Here is a 19,116-nt window from a genome sequence, read left to right on the forward strand (position 1 = left end):
TGCATGTTATTCCTATTTCTTGGAATAATTCAAGGAATAGGGTTGTCTTTTCAGAGGTCTCATGGGAGGGCATGGCCCAAGTATGTCTCAGATGCAGGATTTCAGTGGTCCTCGATTCTCTGGTTCCCGTCAGAATTTCTGGGAGTGGTGTCCTGGTATCAGAGTTTCTCAAAACTTCCCAGGAGGTTCTGGTGCAGCCACTGATTGGGCTTTCAGGAGCCTCTTACCTGCTGAGTGCCTTTTCTGAAGGCGCTCTCCTGGGGCTTTCCTAGCCCTGATGGGCAGGCAGAGGTGTGGATACAAGACCATGACTTTGGTACCAGGCAGTCCTATGTTGGAGGCCTGGCTTCTTTACTTGTTAGCCCTAGGACACTTGGGCAGGCAGTCACTCAACTTCTTTGACCTACAGTTTGTTCACTTGTACAGTGAGGAAATAGGTCTTGTGTCCAATGGGTATCCTGAGGATTAGGAGGTGTCACACACAGAAGTTAGCCTGGCACATGCTCACCATTTAATGACCACCAGCTATTAGTGTAAATGCTGTGGAGAGGGGGAACCAAAAGCAGTGGGTTTCTCTACAGGTGGACTGACTGTCTTTGTTCTTTTCCTGTTTCTTCCTGTTGCCCTCCTCGCCCCCAGGATGGCTCCCTGGGAAACATCGATGACCTGGCACAGCAGTATGCAGATTATTACAACACCTGCTTCTCTGATGTGTGTGAGAGGATGGAGGAGCTCCGCAAACGGCGAGTTTCCCAGGACCTGGATGTGGTGAGTGGGCGGCACTGGGAATATGCTTCTGCCTGGCGGGGCTGCTCTGTGTCCTGCTCCTGATCCAGCACTCCCTCCCAGGCCTTCTAGCAGTCCTGGTCGTGCCAGGAGCATCTCTCTGTAAGCTGCTGTGCTAAATTGGGGTGCAAAGTTCAGGTCTCAAAGGATTAATCATCTAGCTCTCTGGTCATCAGATGGATTGAGTATTGGCTAGGATGGTATGACCAAATACTTGTATTCGGTAAACACTAGATTTTATTTTTTAACTTAAGTGAAAAAAATGTTTTCACTGTTAGCCAGCGTATAGTATATTTTTATGGATTCTAAGTGCAAATAATGTCTAGGTTAATCCTTTTTTCTTTCTTCCTTTTCTTTCTCTTTTTCTTTCAAAAACAAAATAAAATGTAAAGAAGCTAGAAACCACCCTAATCTCTCACCTGGTAATTACCATATTGGTATTTTAGCAGCCCTCCTCAGTGTTTCTCAGCATTTTTACGTTAGCAATATAATTCTTGCTTTTTTACTAAATATTTTATTATAGTTCTTCCATGTCATTTAAGAGCTCTTCATAATCACCATTTTACATGGCTCCATTCTTGCACTTAGGTGTTGAAATTCGTTTGGCTGTTTCTTTAGGACCATTATGTAGGATTAGTGCAGTATTTGAACTTGCATGTGATAAATAGTAAATAAATAATTTAGGTCTGTCTCTCTCTGTAATCTGTATATATACTAATATTTCCATGTTGTGTATTTGCTACAAAAAAATCTTACTGAAACTTCTGCATTTATAAATTTAAATTTTCATTACATATTCTATTTGGATTCATTCTGGTTCAGTGCTTTTCAAATTGTTTTATTTCACTGTGGTGACCTCAAGACCCCTTCAGGAATGTCTTCTCATCCAGACCAACTCCTTTTTGACCATCTTTTATATTTTGGGGGTAGGGTGGGGGAGGGGCCACATGGATCTCTTTTGCATAAGCGTCTCTGCCTTTAAAAACAGTTTGAAAACTGCTGATTTCACTGGAATCCTTATTTATTTATTTACTTATTTATTTCCATAAATCTGCTTAGGATAGGAATAAAAGAAAAAGCAATAATTAAGAAACTTGGAACAAAGAGTTCTTTTATGAAAACCCTTTTTATGTTATAAAGAACCTATTATATAACAGACCTACCAACTAGTTTAGGCACCTCTGTTATTCTACAACTGGACATGCTTCACTTCTACAGTAAGACTGGCATTCCTGTGTGCTTTAGTTTCTTTCCTTAACTCAACCTAAGTGAAGATTCCTTAGGTCAGGAGTAACAGTGTATCATGACTGTCAGATGATTATTGATTCTCTTTCCTTTTGTTCCTTGCCTGAGCAGTCATCAGTGGTGGGAGTTAGTACAATTGAGTTGATGGAGGCTGAGAAGCATGGGTTGGGGGCCGGGAGCCATCATCCTGGAGCCTAACATGGTCGCCCAGGCAGGCATGTGGGCCTGTCATTGCCCAGGGCATCTTTCCTATAACTCTGTCATCTGGCAGGTGTGAATGGCAGGGTTGTTTCCTCCTTTTTTAACAAAAGTAACCTCATGTGGCATAAGCCTCCATTGAAATTAATTAGGCTCTCTGATTGGGGCGTAGTTAATGAAAAAAGACTTTCCCCCTTTTTTGGTGGGGGCAAGATTGTGGCTGAACAGCAACCTAAAAATTGCACCGAATTCTTGGACGTTGTGATTTTGACCTTGAATGATAGTCTGGTAGCATGCTCTGTGGCTTCCTTGGACATTGTGCCATGTGAGGAAGTGATTGCTGTGGATTGGTAGATGATCCTTGTTGTAACATGCAACTACTCTTCCCAGAATTCTAGCTGGTTAGGAGTTGGGGTTACTGTAATCACCATAAGGTGTTTAGGAACCTTGGAAGGCAGAGTCTGGCTAGGAAAGAAAGCCTGCGTGGCAGTGGGATAAATAACTTCTTCCCATTTAGACAGATGGGCTTAATTTGGTGTGCTCTGTTCCAGAGCAGCAAAAGACAGTCTGGGGAAAAAAAACACACCACATGAGCTTAATTAGTTCTCATCAAAGGTGCAGGAATGTAGTGGTGGGTAAAATTGATGGAAGCTCATCTGAGCCAGGCAGGAAACTTCGTTCATCCTTTAAACAGTAGTTAGTGAGAAAAGTAAGATCCCAGATGGGCATATTCAGGTTCTCTTTCTATGAAATTCCAGGCAAGTTGGAGAGGTAATAGGGAGCTCTTGAACTGCTGAATGCCAGGTTAGATGCCATGTGTTCCATATGTCATTCACATGGCTCAGAAATCTAGAAGTCCATGTGAGACATGCTTTAAGGTCATCCATCATTTATTCAGACCATGTATGCAACACTAGCGACATATTGAAAGTTCCCTCTCATGGTGGTTAGCTCATCACAGATTGAGACCTGATGGGAACTCCTCTTCTTGAAGAGCTGTAACTTGCAGTCCGTGATGCTCTCTTCATTGCATTCTTTTATTTTATTGCACATTATTCCACTTGAGGACAAGTAGACAAACTTCTGTGTTCAGCTGTTTGAGCAGCTTTGGGTCTGAGGACCTGCAAGTTCATACTTCCTTTCTGTGTCTGTAAGCAGTCCCAGGAAAGCTGAATCAAGGTGGCTTGGAAAAGAAATAATCCACCAAAAGCAGTAAGAGGAATACAGCAGGAGCCTAAAGCTTTTTTTAAATTAATTAATTAATTAATTTATTAATTATTATTTATTTATTTTAAGAGAGAGAGCATGACAGCAAGGGGTTGAGGGGTAGACTCCTAAGCAGGCTCCACACTCAGCCCAGAGCCAGACACAGAGCTTGATCTCATGACCCTGAGATCATGATCTGAGTCCAAATCAAGAGTCCAACCCTGAATCTCCTGAGCCACCAGAGGCCCCACCTTAAAGCATTTTATATGGAAAAAAGTAGCATTATGTTTGATTCTGCTGTAGAAAAAGTCATTCAGAGACAGTCTTGAATACAGAGAGTTTTGAATGATGGGTTGAATCAGTTTATGACTTTATTTCATTTCAAATTCTCGAGGTGAATTTTGGCAATCGAGGGAATATTCTATAGATAAAATAGATATTTAGATATTTGAGTTTGGCTTTAAAAGTCAAAGAATGTATTGTCTTTAAGAACTAATTATTGTCAGCCAGAGAACAGACCAACCGAAAAGACATTCTGCCCACTGCAATGCTTGACTTAACCCTGAAAAATATAAGGTTTTGATAATTATGTTAGTAATTAACTTTCTGGACTGGATATCAAGCTACTTTTCCAGGACCTAATCACCCGGCTCCTGACTAGAATAAAGCACTTCCTTGATAAAGTGTTTTTGGGGCCAGTTAGTTTAGATGAAGGCAACAGAGAGTACAGATGGGTGAACATTCAACAGTATAAACAGGGATTATGATTCACATTTATAACTATGGAGAGAGTTTTTATTCAGCACCAAATGAGCCCTAAAGGAACGGTATGTCTGGACCACAGCCTTTGCCTCTGCTGGGGATTGAGACATGAGTGCTTGTGAACAGCAGGGAAGCTGCCCATATTTCCACACATTTGGCACATCTCTGAGCACTGCATGTTTTTTTGGCTGGGCAAGTCTACATTTGGAAATGATATGGCTTTCCAAGTCCATAATGGGCCCATCTCTGGTGATGCTAAGTCCGACATCTGTCAAAGTGACATGGCGGCCAGGAAAGGGACATAGGCAAGGTGGGAGATTATCACCGGCTATATCAGCCTCCTTGGTGTCTGTGAGATTTTGAGTCTGCTTGAGTATGGACAGAAAACAAGTGTGTGTGTTGTTGTTACAATATAGCTATGATGCAGAAGTGCCTAATTACAGGGGGACCCTGTTGACAACTTCGGCCAAAGCCTGGCTTGGGATCTGTGCCAAATCATGATCACATCTGTGTGTGTACCAGGACATGGGAGCCTGGGGGAGACTCATGCAGGTCTTTAGGGACCAGGGATGTAACTTAAAATATTGCATATTATAACAGACAAATGTGACATCAAAACCATTGCCGATGGTGTAGGTACAATTCTAGAGTATAACTATTATTCCTTGAAATTTTAATAATTTCACCACTTCAGATATAATTCTGACCTAATCAGAGGCAGTAAGATTGTATTTATCATGACTAGTGGTGCTTCCTGGGCTCCTTCAGACTGTACCACCCCAGCCCCAGTGGGGGTCCCAGCCCCTGTGCTTGATGCAGTATGGCAAAGGGTATGAGAAATGCTGGTGGAAGGAGGTGTTGGGACTTAGGCCCTTGTTCTGGCTGTTGTATTTAGTTGGCAAGTCGTATAATCTCTCCAAGCCTCAGTTTTCCCATCTACAAAATGGGGATAAAAACATCCCATAAAGGTATTGTGAGGATAAGGTGAAAAAACTGCTATAAAGGACTTGGCAAATCATTGTAAATAACCTGTAACTGATTCTTTCCCCTTGATTCTGAGTTTAAAACCCCTCTAATTAACACTGAAGAATATCTGTTACTCATATTTCATTAATATGTATTTATAGGAGTACACACATTATCTAGCTTTTTATTTTGGCAATTACACATATAGAAACAGCAAACTATAACAAATTTCCATGCCTCTAACCCAGCTTCTACAGTTCTTAGCATTTTGACATTCTTACATTGACATTCTTATCCTTACTTGGCACACCCACTTGATTATTGTTATTTTTAAAAAATTCTTTATGAGGTTAAATTTGCATATTGAAATGCACAGATCTCAGCTCCGTAGATCTCAGCTCTACCAAGAGGATGTAACCATACCATGCACACTCCAGCATGACATATAGGACGTAGTTACCACTTCACAAAATTCCCTCTGTCCCTTCCCAGCAAATCTTGTGTTGAGGACAGGGATTTTTGTTAGTCTGTTTTGGTCACTTCTGCATTCCAACATAGAGAACAGTGCATGGTTCCTAAGAGGTGCGTGTTAAGTATTTGTTGAGTTCATTTATTATGGAATTATTTTTTAAATATTTTATGAATATCAAACCTGTATCTGAGATCTTGTCTTTCTTTCCAGAAAGACCAGTAAAAGATGTTTTCCCCATCTACAAAGACGTCACAATTTAGTTGGCACGAGACAAGTAAACACACTATTAAAATGCTGTGCGGGAGTACAAAGAAGAACCCTAGCCTAGTGTAGGAAAATCAAAGAAGGCTTCCTGCAAGAAGTGATACCCAAATGTGCTCATTAAGGACACAAGATTAAGCTGATTTGGGGATGGGGGTGTGGATAGTGCAGAATAACTTTAAAGCAGAGGTCACAGTTTTCACAAAGATCAAAAATTAGGAGAGAAAATGTGGCGTTTATAGGCAATTACAAGAAGTTTACTGTGGCTGAAACCTAAGATATAAATGATGTGGAAAAAAAAGATACATGCTCTTCTTTCCTAGGTTCCTGGATTATTAATAATATAAAAAGATAGGATGTTCTGATTCATCACTATTCACAAGACAAAACAAAAATAATTGCCATTTCACAATGGTTGGCTGCTCGGTGAAAGTGAATTTGAGATTACACAGGGACGTGCAGACTTAGTCCAGTCTCAGTGGCTGGTGGGGGCGGTGGTGGTAGTGGGGGGACGTTCATTGACTTCTCTTTTGTTATTTGCTAGACGTCAAAACCCATGGAAAATACTTTTCCTGTGCTGCCTCAATGAATATTCAAGAAAATGATGAGGGAAGGCAAGGTTGCCCCCACCTGAGTGCATAGGCAGGGTGTTCTGAAGGAATGCTGCCCGCCCCCCCCCCCCCCCGCCCCAGGAATATGGAAGCTCAGAAAGAAGGCAAATGTACTCCTGAACCCATATTCTTTTTTCCAAAGGATGGCAATGTGATCTGTGTGGCAAAGTGTCTTGACTTAAAATATTTAACTGCTTAAAGCCCAGCTGTTCCTCCAAAAGGCATTTGGTTTGGTTTTGTTTCATTTTGTCTTCACTGACATTACTTGCCAGCTTTGGGCTACTGTTAATTTGCAGATTGCAGGCAGAAACAGTGGGCATTAGACGTTGAATCTGAACTACATTCTGCTGTGCGATTCACATACTTGATGTCAAAATACACTGAGGCATTATGCCTTAAGCCACATGGTGATACAGTGCTCTGCTCTGGCTCTTCTCAGACAAAGTCTCATTTATTGTCAGATGCCCAGTGGCAATTTAGTCAGCATTTTTGTGCATTGTACCGCGTTAACATGGATGGACATAAACAGATCTCTTGGCTGCCAGATTTGATCTCAGCATCCATTGCCGCTTGTCATTTAGGTGTGCTTCTATCCTTTTACACTTAGAAAACCTTTGTCAACCACTTGTATAGTTATGGGAACAGTTTAGATGTGTTATGTGTGGTATAGTCTACAAGTCGAGAGATTCTGTCAGGTTTTTCAAATAGGGATTAACAACGTCAGCTTCATTTTTGCTCTTGAGCATTTAGAAATGACTTTTTGTTTGTTTGCATTTTATAAAACACAATATGCCTGGGGGACTAAAAACCAAAATAGCATCTTGCTTAAAATACAAATGTTGGCCAGAAAGGGACACAAGTCTGAGCTTTGTGGTTGTTTTTGTTTACGTACAACAGAGAATTACTAAATGTTAATCACATTGACAGTAACTGGGGAGAAAAGCCAAAGAATTAAAAAGAGGCCACTTTGATGGCAGAATCAGGGCTTGGGAGGGTTTGGCCAGCGTTTGGGAGGGGAAAGGAGCATTCCTGTTTTTGGAATTCCTGTAGTTGAACGATTTGTTACCACCAGGTCACCCAAGCTGTAGTGCCATCTAAATGTTTACATTTAACAATTCAGCATTTCTAACATGGGAGATTACAGTGTAATTTATTTGTGCATATCACAAGGGAATTAGAGGCTTTTAAACATGTGAATTTGTAGCACGCTTGAGGCAGTATGGTCTTGGCCGTCAGACTAAATGAAAAGGACTGTGATGGATGTTTATTTTCAGGGCCCAAGTGGGTTTCTGCAGCTGTATCTATGTCTATAATGTTGTAATCATCAAAGGTCTAAATTTGAGGCCTCTAGTGGAGACTGAGTGGCTCAGGCCAAGTGGCCAATCTGTCCTTCAAGGCTCTGTTTAGGGACTGACGAGTGCTGGGGGTCAGAAATGGAATCAGACACATAGGGGCAGGGCCCAGACAGGAAGTTACCTGGGATAGGGCTGGGAGCCTTTGCTAGTATTGCCACCACACAGCTGACATTGGCCTCCTGACCTGTAGGTCCCTACTTAGGCTGATCTCACCACAGCTCCAGAGCATCAGCATAACTAAAGACAGAAAGAATTGGGTCCTGGAAGACCTAGGATATTTGACATAGCTTTGGAATGTTGGCGGGGTCTGGATCCTATGGCCAAGAAAGAATTCTTGAGACATCTTTGGTGCAAAAAGGTAGTTTTATTAAAGCATGGAGACAGGACCCATGGGCAGGAAGGGCTGTGCTGCCTGCTGCCTTTAGATCCAGGATTGTGAAGAGCAACTGATTATCTACTTTGGGGTTAGGGGAAGTAATGAGAAGGGACCTTCCAAAAGGATTTTCATATGTTAAAAAAAACTCTGGGGATACCAGAGGCCTTGGTTTGTCAGGCTAAGGTTGCTTTTCCTTCTAGCAGGGCATTAACATAAGACAGTTGGGAGCTTCCTGGAGGAAGGTTATACGCTGCCTGCCTCAAGTCTTTGTCAATGGGCTGCAGTTCATAAGGACATTTAATTTTATCTACATTTTCTTCTGCCTTTGTTCCCCACATCATATTGATCATAGCCACTTCTTGTTAGATCATTACTAATACCAGGGGCACCTGGGTGGCTCAGTTAGTTAAGGATCTGACTCTTAGTTTCAGCACAGGTCCTGAGTTCCAGCCCTGCATTGGGTTTGACGCTGGATGTGAAACCTACTTAAAAAAAAAAAAAAACAAAAAAAACTCATTACACCCATTTCAGCAGCATTTTTTTTTATGCTTTTTTAAATCTGAAGCTGCCTTTCCTTCAGTTTGGAGGTTTTGAGAATTTTAAGTAGAAGCAGGATGGTACACTCTTGAGCTAATGTCTTCAGTGTAGTTGATTCAGTGATTCTTCTTCAGGCTTTTCATCCATTTGGGTATCTGGAAGGACACAAACTAATAGGGTGGCTTTAGGAAAATACATCTCTGCTTCCTTTAATATCTCACCGTAGTACTCAAAAGAGAACATTGGTTTCTAGCTTTTTTGTTTTTTCTTTCTTTTTTAATCCCCTAACATAATAGCCTATATTAGAGATGGAGGCTTAATTTATCACCTGCAGCAATGATGTTAGAGTTCAGGTTCTAGTAGTAGGCCAGTTTCTCTATGTCTGGCTGTTCTGAGGCTTGTGCAGAAATCATTTATTTATAAGGGATAGTTTGAAACTTTCTGCAATTACTTAAAATATGAAGATTTCCTAAATTTGTGCTACAGCAGTGCCATCCATCTCATGGACCCCAGCCGAAGCTGGGGGAACTTAATCAAAAATCAATCAAGGACAAGTCCAAACCAGATTGGAAGCACATCATGAATATTCGTGAACATCTGGATGTGTTTGTGGGGGTGTATGTTATTTTTTTAATGTGTGTGACAGCCAAGGCATGGCTTCTTAACAGAGATGCCAAGAGGAAGACAGATTTCCAGCTGTGATTTCAAAGGGTTAGTTTTGTTTATTTGCATATATCCTTTCTCCTTAGGGTGTGGGTTTAGTCTTCCAATATATTCCTTTGATCCCTTTCATCTTCTGGAATCTGTTTTGATATTTTATCGGAATTCTTCATTGGATTTAGTTGCTTGATTCATGAAGATTAAGCCCTTCTAAAGGAGAGTTTTAACTTAAGGAAAAACATACTGTTTAATATATTTTTTTATTTAAAAAAATATATATATTCTTTTATTTAAAGATTTAATTTGTTTTATTTTAGAGATAGGGAGAGAGAGAGAGAGAGAGAGCAACAGTGGTGAGAGCAGGGGGAGGAATAGAGGGAGAGGGAGACTCTCAAGTAAACTGACTCTCATGAGGTCCAGCCCAATGTAGGGCTCAACCTCATGACCCAAGCTGAAACCAAGAGTCAGACATCCCACTGACTGAGCCACCCAGGCACCCCTACTGTTTAATATTTTTGATGAATCTTTTAAGTGTTGGTGATATCAGATAATTATCAGTTAAGCTATTCTGCATGATTGATCATTAGTATGACTTACCATGTCACTCGGTGTACTTTATCTGGGTTACTAAAGTACTGCCAATAACTAGAAAGTCAGGGTGAATACAGTATGAGGAGACCATAATAATAATCATGCTGATAATGATCACAATAATGACATTTTAAAAAGTACATTGGAGTTGTACATTGGCATCCACATCTACTATGTAATTTAGTCTTTTTAATAACCCTGTGAGATGGATATTAGTAGTCTTACGATTTTGACTGGGGCAGTGGCAGAAATGAATGCTCTCAAAGGGAGGCCTTATTGGCTGGAAGAGAAGACCCAGACTGCATTGCTCACCCACCTGGATGTTCATGGCCTGTGGTGTCAGTCTGGACGCTGACTGAGGGGGATGACAATGGCTTCTTCACCAAGTTGCTGTAAAGATTAAATGAAGATAATGTTTGTAGCACCCTCAGGAGAATTCCTGGGTACAAGTTGGAGATAAATGAATATCGGTAACAAATATTGTTTTTGTTAGGCAAAACAAAATGTTTTATTTAGAAATAACTAATTATTGATAAAAGTAATAATTATGAAAATAGGACTTGTTTAAAGTCCAGCAGCTAATAAATACCTGGAAAGGGATTTGAAGCAAGAGGTCAATGCCAAATCTGACTCTCCCGAGGCTGCTCTAACCTTGCTTTTTACTCCCTGAGATTCAGTCTTCTTTCCCAAGGATGTGAATCTTGATTTATAGATTAGTTTATATTTTTGTGTAATATAATGCAAAAGTGTAATATTACAAAGCATAATATAAAATAAATTTTATTATACAAAATACAATACATTCATTGTAAAAAAATGAAAAAAAAAAAAAGAAACCTACAAAAGTAGAAGTTTAAAATCTCCTAATACTCACTTACCAACAATAGCAATTTTAAACAGTTAGGTTTTATTTAAAAATTAAAAAAAAATTATTATTGAAGTACATAGACCTACAGTATTATATTAGTTTTAGGAGTATAGAATAGCGATTTAGCAATTTTGTGTATCATGCAGTGCTCACCATGGCAAGTGTAGTCACCATGTGTCACTATACAAAGTTATTACACTATTATTGACTGTATTCCCTGTGTTGTACTTTTCATCCTTGTGACTTATTTATAACTGGACATTTGCACCTTTTAATCCCCTTTATCTGTTTTGCCCATCCCCCTCCTCCACTCATCTCCCTTCTTTTTTTTTTTTTTTTTTTACTCTTTTTTTTTCACTCATCTCCCTTTTGGCAACCACCACTTTGTTCTTTGTATTTAAGGGTCTGTTCCTTTTGTTTGTTCATTTGTTTTTTAGATTCTACATGTAAGTGAAATTATATAGTATTTGTCTTTCTCTGATTTATTTCACCTAGCATAACACCTCTAGGTCCATCCGTGTTGTTGCAAATGACAAGATTTCATTCTTTTTTATGAGTGAGTAATGTTCCTTTGTATATAAATACCACATCCTCTTTATCCATTCATCAAATGACTACTTGGTCTACTTCCATATCTTGGCTATTGTAAATAATGCTTCAATAAGTAGTGTGTTTTTTTTTTCCTTTGGATAAATACCCAGTAGTGGAAGGTACATGGATCATATGGTATTTCCGTTGTTAATTTTTAAAGGATCCTTTATACTGTTTTTCACAGTGGCTGTACCAGTTCACATTCCCACCAATAATGCACAAGAGTTCCTTTTTCTCCACATTTTTGCCAACACTTGTTATTTTATGTCTTTTTGATACCAGCCATTCTGAGTGGTATGAGGTGCTGTCTCATTGTGATTTTGATTTGCATTTCCCTGAGAAGTAGTGATGTTGAGCATTTTTTCATATGTTCTTAAGCATTAACTTTTAAATAATTTTCTGGAGTTCCACATTATTTTTTATTCTTTTTCTTTACACATCTTTATCTTTTTTTTCTCTTTGCACACACAGAAATATATGCTTACATACAGAGAGACATCATGTTTTACCTAGGACACGGTTAAAGCAACCAATTAAAAGAGGATTGACTAGTTGCTAGAGACAGTCATCTGATAGTTGTATGAAGTAAATGAAGAGATAAGAAATTTAGAAAGAACTCAAAAAGCTCAAATATTGAGAATATGGACTACTTAGAATAGGGGCAAGCAACTTTGTAGATTTTGTGAGCTATCCTGAATTAAAAATAATCTCTTAGGACAGCCCGGATGGCTCAGCGGTTTGGCGCTGCCTTCAGCCCAGGGTGTGATCCTAGAGACCCGGAATTGAATCCCCCATTGGGTTCCCTGTATGGAGCCTGCTTCTCCCTCTGCCTGTGTCTCTGCCTCTCTCTCTTTCTCTCTCTCTCTCTCTCTGTGTCTCTCATGAATAAATAAATAAAATATTTTTTAAAATCTCTTAAAATTATATTCCCTACATTGTACAAAACACAGGGGATCATAGACTTTAGAAAAATTAAATTCAAGAAGATAAAATAACATGAAGACATTTTACTGTACATCTATATGTTTACTGTATACACAGGATATTTAGCAGAATAACCCAATATTAGAGAGTTTATGATATTGTAATTTAAATGTGTTAAGTAGTAACTATTTTAGAGATGGGTAAATGACGGCATTCAGTATTCTTCCTGAAAGCGAGTGCAGGGAATTGGTAAAATCAGCAAAGTAAAAACAACATTTACTGGATTGCTGGTGTGTTTCAGTAACATATTTGGTGCCATGGGGAAGCTATTAGTGTCATGAGGAAGCTCGTGTTGCAATAGAGCAAGACAGCCAAGGATAAGATCATATTAGTCACAGTCGTAAGTGGGCAATACAGATCTGCCTACAACATATTCTAGTTTTACATTATGCAATAGGCAAACAGAAAAGGTAAAGATCGTGGTGCTTGTTGGTTGGAAGGCTTAGCTTAACTGGTTTGGAAGAGCAGGTCCCTTGGGCTGGGGTCAGGACTCTACAATATAAAATCAAGCGAAAGACAATTTCTGAGTAATTGGGACAAAACTTATACAGTTGCTTAGCTTATGCTGTGCCATAAGCTGGACCAACAGAAGTTAACAGCTAAGATTTAGGTGAATTTAACAGGGGTGAACTTATAAGGGCCCTTATAGTTAGAATGATAATGCCAGCTACAGTAATGACCAAGGTTATACATAGATATTGTTTTTCCAAGTAGATACCTTCTTTTAAATTAAATTATAGTTGACTGTGTTCTTGATAATACATTTGTTGAATACTTACAATGTGAAACCACATAGTACATTTTGGCTCTCTTCAGTATACTCCCATAGGCCTTTTTATTTTATTTTATTTATTTATTTGAGAGAGAAAGAGAGAATGAGCGGGAGTGAGGAGGGGCAGAGGGAGAGGAAGAAGCAGGTTCCCCACTGAGCAGGGAGCCAGATGTGGTGCTACCAGGACCCTGAGATCATGACCCAAGCTGAAGGCAGACTCCCAACCAACTGAACCACCCAGGCACCCCTCCCATAGGGCTTTTTTTTTTTTTGAATAATAAATTTATTTTTTATTGGTGTTCAATTTGCCAATATACAGAATAACACCCAGTGCTCATCCCGTCAAGTGCCCCCCTCAGTGCCCGCCACCCAGTCACCCCCACCCCCCGCCCTCCTCCCCTTCCACCACCCCTAATTCGTTTCCCAGAGTTAGGAGTCTTCCATGTTCTGTCTCTCTTTCTGATATTTCCTACCCATTTCTTCTCCCTTCCCCTCTATTCCCTTTCACTATTATTTATATTCCCCAAATGAATGAGACCATATAATGTTTGTCCTTCTCCAATTGACTTATTTCACTCAGCATAATACCCTCCAGTTCCATCCACGTCGAAGCAAATGGTGGGTATTTGTCATTTCTAATGGCTGAGTAATATACCATTGTATACATAGACCACATCTTCTTTATCCATTCATCTTTCGATGGACACCGAGGCTCCTTCCACAGTTTGGCTATTGTGGACATTGCTGCTAGAAACATCAGGGTGCAGGTGTCCCAGAGTTTCATTGCATCTGTATCTTTGGGGTAAATCCCCAGCAGTGCAATTGCTGGGTCGTAGGGCAGGTCTATTTTGAACTCTTTGAGGAACCTCCACACAGTTTTCCAGAGTGGCTGCACCATTTCACATCCCCACCAACAGTGTAAGAGAGTTCCCTTTTCTCCGCATCCTCTCCAACATTTGTGGTTTCCTGCCTTGTTAATTTTCCCCATTCTCACTGGTGTGCCAGATTTCAGGTTGTACTACAAAGCTGTGGTCATCAAGACAGTGTGGCACTGGCACAAAAACAGACACATAGATCAACGGAACAGAATAGAGAATCCAGAAGTGGACCCTCAACTTTATGGTCAACTAATATTCGACAAAGGAGGAAAGACTATCCACTGGAAGAAAGACAGTCTCTTCAATAAATGGTGCTGGGAAAATTGGACATCCACACGCAGAAGAATGAAACTAGACCACTCTCTTTCACCATACAAAAAGATAAACTCAAAATGGATGAAAGATCTAAATGTGAGACAAGATTCCATCAAAATCCTAGAGGAGAACACAGGCAACACCCTTTTTGAACTCGGTCACAGTAACTTCTTGCAAGATACATCCACGAAGGCAAAAGAAACAAAAGCAAAAATGAACTATTGGGACTTCACCAAGATAAGAAGCTTTTGCATAGCAAAGGATACAGTCAACAAAACTCAGAGACAACCTACAGAATGGGAGAAGATATTTGCAAATGACGTATCAGATAAAGGGCTAGTTTCCAAGATCTATAAAGAACTTATTAAACTCAACAGCAAAGAAACAAGCAATCCAATCATGAAATGGGCAAAAGACATGAACAGAAATCTCACAGAGGAAGACATAGACATGGCCATGAGAAAAATGAGAAAATGCTCCGCATCACTTGCCATCAGGGAAATACAAATCAAAACCACAATGAGATACCACCTCCCATAGGGCTTTTTAACAGTGACTTTGTATTGAGATAAAATTCATATGCCAAAAAAGCCACTGAATTTTAAATGTATAATTCACTGGTTTTAGTATATTTACAGATGTAGTCTTTATAAAAACAGTCTAATCCTAGAATTCCATGGTACTTTTGTATCATTTTCATCTTTCTTTTTTCTTTAAATTTATTTAAATTCTATTAATTAACATATATTATTGATTTCAGAGGTAGAGCTCAGTGATTCATCAGACTTATATAATACCCAGTGCTCATTTCCATAATGCCCATCACTCATTACCCTATCCCTCCACCCTCCTCACCTCCAGTGACCCTGTTTGTTTCTTATGATTAAGAGTTTCTTATAGTTTGTCTCTGTCTCTGATTTCATCATTTTATTTTTCCATCTTCCTCTATCCTCTATTTTGTTTCTTAAATTCCACATGAGTGAAATCATATAATTGTCTTTCTCTGATTGACTTGTTTCACTTAGTATAATATCCTCTAGTTCCATCCACATCATTGCAAATGGCAAGATTTCATTTTTTTTTATGGCTAAGTAGTAGTCTATTTTATATATGTACTACATCTTCTTTATGTAATCACCTATCAATGGATATTTGGGCTCTTTCCATAGTTTAGCTATTGTGGACATTGCTGTTATAAATGCTGGGATGCAAGTGCCCCTTTGGATCACTACATTTATATCTTTGGGGTAAATACCCAGTAGTGTAATTGCTGGGTTATAGGGTAGTTCTTTTTTCAACTTTCTGAGGAACCTCCACATTGTCTTCCAGAGTGGCTGCACTAGCTTGCATTCCCACCAACAGTGTAAGAGGGTTCCCCTTTCTCCACATTCTCACACATCTGTTTTTTCCTGACTTGTTAATTTTAGCCATTCTGACTGGTGAGGTGGTACCACATTGTGGTTTTGATTTGTATTTCCCTGATGCTGAGTGATGTTGAACTGTATAGTTCCCAGAATGTAGTAAGTGATCAATAAATATCTTTGGAATGAATTTATGGCAATAATTGGGCACTTTGGAGATATTTGGATTCCTGTCCTCAAAAAGCAAGGCTTTCTTAATCCTCTCTTGGTTTTAAAATAAGCATGAATAAGAAAAATGTTTTTAAACAAGAAAATTTTAAAACACATAATCCTGGGGAAAGAGTGCCTTTATTATAGAATCAATCATTTGGCTAATAAAAACATAAAATGTGTTAAAAGATTCAAACTACTAATCAGAGGAGAAAAGGCTCCCAATAAAAGTATATTTGATAATTAAAAAATCTCTTTCATGATGTAAACTTTGCTTATATCTGTTTTTTAATATGGTTTGAAGGGATAAGCTACTGTCTTAAATGGGTATCTAAGTGTAAAAATCCAACATCCTATGAGGACTATTTTCATAGACATTGGATTATAATAAGGAAATGCATTTCATACTCCGGTTCTTTCCAAACTGACTTACCCTCCCACCTCCCTGGTCATGGCATTGCTTGGACCCACTCCCCTGTTGGGTTTTCTGTGTATCCCACATGATCGTCAGCTTCAAGACAGCAACCTACTTTCTTTGTTTAGCCCAGCAGAGCCCATGGTGAGATTGCGTGGAACTGCAGAATAGCAGAGAGGGGGAGAATAGTAAGCAAGTGTTGGAGGCTGGGTACGACCCATGAAAGAACCAACACTATCTCTTTACAGGCTAGGAGATAGTGGATTCTGCCCAGAGCATGGCTGGACCAAAAGTCTTGAGTTGACACATTTTGGTGTTAATGAGCAGATGCTCAAACTGGGTTGGGGGTGGGGGTAGGGAGACACTCCTCCTACCTCTTGCCCCTCCTCCCCACTCCCTTGTCCTCTGTGTACTGCACACTCGGACATGGGTAGTTCCATGCCCCTCTCATGGGCCTGCCTGTCCCTCTGGCCCTAGCATCCTATTTCTTACCTCCTGCCTGTGATCATCTCTGTATATGTGTATATGTATAGGTGAGTGGTGTGAGAGAGAGAATATTAGCAAATAATGGTGGCCAGGATTGTAGAAAATACCATAAAAAGAGGGATGGGCAAGAAGGAAGGTGACCAGAGAAAATGCACCTTCTGCCCACACTTCTTCATACCCCACCCCAACTTTGGTGGTATTTGCTTTGGAGGCATAGAGAAGAACAGGACATCCTGCCCCTACTCCTGCCATGTTCTGCTCCAGGGCTAGTTGGCAGCAGGGCTGAGAGTACAAATACCAAGGAGTTGTCCTGCCCACTACCTTTGCTATCCCATCTGCTCCTCAGCATCCCACCCCTTCCACTCTCATCTTCTACCTTCACTTTCTCCTCTCACCACCTGGCCCTCTGTCTACCTGGAGCCCACTCTTGCTCCTGAGCCCACCCTTCCCCACCTGCCCATGTAAAAGTGTCCACCAGTAACACCTCCAGGCTGTGTACCTCACTCACTCCCCTGGGGGCAAATCCATCTTGGAATCCCTAATTGGATGTCAACTCCATTTTCCCATAGAAACTTGTTCTGTGTGGCAGGTAGGCCGCATTCTGTATCCTAGCACCTCATGAGATAAACTGAACTGTGAGACTTGATCTGGGGATATGCTCAAATTTCCTAACATTAAAGCTCAATGTTACCTCAAAAAAAAAAAAAAAAAAAAAAAAAAAGACAAGAAAAGAAAAGCAAAAGAAAAAACAAAGAGAGAGAGAGAGAGAGAGAAATTGACAAGGTAATCTTTGTAACCCAGCCTGTGCAGGGTAGTGGCCTCCATAGTAACACAGAACTGGAAGATGCTTTCCCCAGGTGGAAAGGTGTTTGTGCTCATGTCACACTGACTTGAGGATGGGACAGAAGATAAGGCAGGGCTGTAGAACAAGCCAGATGGACATGCTTCTCATTCCTGGGTGCCCATCGTGTGGTGTGGCCTGACCTGCGGAGATGCAAATTTTGAACATAAGCCAGCATTTTAGTCGTATCTGAATGTATTGAGCAATCCTTCTGTTTGTTTCCTTTGACTGGAATGTTTACCATATGAACCTCAAAGAATGCCTCTGAAGGAGTTCATTAGGAGGCTCAGTGTGTATGCTGCTGATAATAAGTGGTATCTGTGAACTGCAAGAGATAAAAAAGGAGTTCTAAATAAATGGAGTTGGCATGTTATTTTAACTTGCTATGTTATGTTAAATAATGTTACTCTGCATACAGATTCCTAAATTCAGTGCTCCAACTTAGAGCAGTGTTCTATGCATGAGCACCCAGCAGAGAGACAGCCAGCATGTGCCTTGTCCCTTTTAGGACAATTTACAGGTGATTGTGGAACATCAGTGCTGAGATGTTAGGCCTTAGGAATACAGGTAGTCCAGGAAGGATCTGGTCCCCAGGGACTAGCCCGACAGAATGCTGTGTTTGTGAATGTCCCTGAAGGCAGAGTTAACCAGGGAGACTTGGCGCTTCTCAGGGGCCGGGAAGGCAGGCCCTTCTCAGGTCTAGGAAGGCAGTGTTCATAAAGGTGGTGGTAGTGAGGGGAGCTGAATTTTTTTAGTTTAGCTGTTGTTGTTTTAGTCGGAGAATTATTTTCAGAAAATAATGTAGTAAATACACATAAAATTTACCATCTTAACCCTTTTAAGTGTGCAGAGTCAGCTGCATTGGTGTAGTCTCATGGTTGTGCTATCAGAGCCATCATCTGACCACAGATGATCATCCTTCATCCTACAAAACTGGAGCCCTGTGCCTGTTACAACTCCCCATTCCTCCTGCCTCCAGCCCCCAGCAACCACCTTTCTACTTTCTGTCTCAGTGGATTTGACTACTCTAAATATCTCATATTAGAATTCTATAGTACTTGTTCTTGTTTAAAACAAATCTCTTGAAATTATGTGATCATGTCTAAATTATATGATAATAAAAGCTAAAGGGATACCTTACACCATATACAAAATTTAACTCAAAATGGATCAAAGATCTAACTGTAAGAGCTAAAACTATAAAACTATACTGTGGTATAGTACTATATTTCACTTAGTATAATGTCCTCAAGATTCATTCATGTTGTAGAATGTGTCAGAATTTCCTTTTCTAAGGCTGAATAATAGTCTGCTGTAAGTGACATTTTGTTTATCTGGTAATCCATCAGTGGATGGTTGGTTTGCTTCC

General features: G+C 40.1%; 1 protein-coding gene across 4 annotated transcripts in view; it reads left to right on the forward strand.

The window, feature by feature from the left end:
* SASH1 (SAM and SH3 domain containing 1) overlaps positions 1-19,116 on the forward strand; it is a 314,530-nt gene that overhangs the window by 162,389 nt on the left and 133,025 nt on the right. For all 4 annotated transcript variants that reach the window (XM_038526301.1, XM_038526300.1, XM_038526298.1 and 1 more), the window contains exon 2: positions 640-768. In XM_038526301.1, the coding sequence (XP_038382229.1) occupies positions 640-768 (129 nt within the window). The remainder of the gene's footprint in view (positions 1-639; positions 769-19,116) is intronic.

This window comes from Canis lupus, chromosome 1 (genome assembly GCF_011100685.1).
Source record: "Canis lupus familiaris isolate Mischka breed German Shepherd chromosome 1, alternate assembly UU_Cfam_GSD_1.0, whole genome shotgun sequence".
NCBI lineage: Eukaryota > Metazoa > Chordata > Mammalia > Carnivora > Canidae > Canis > Canis lupus.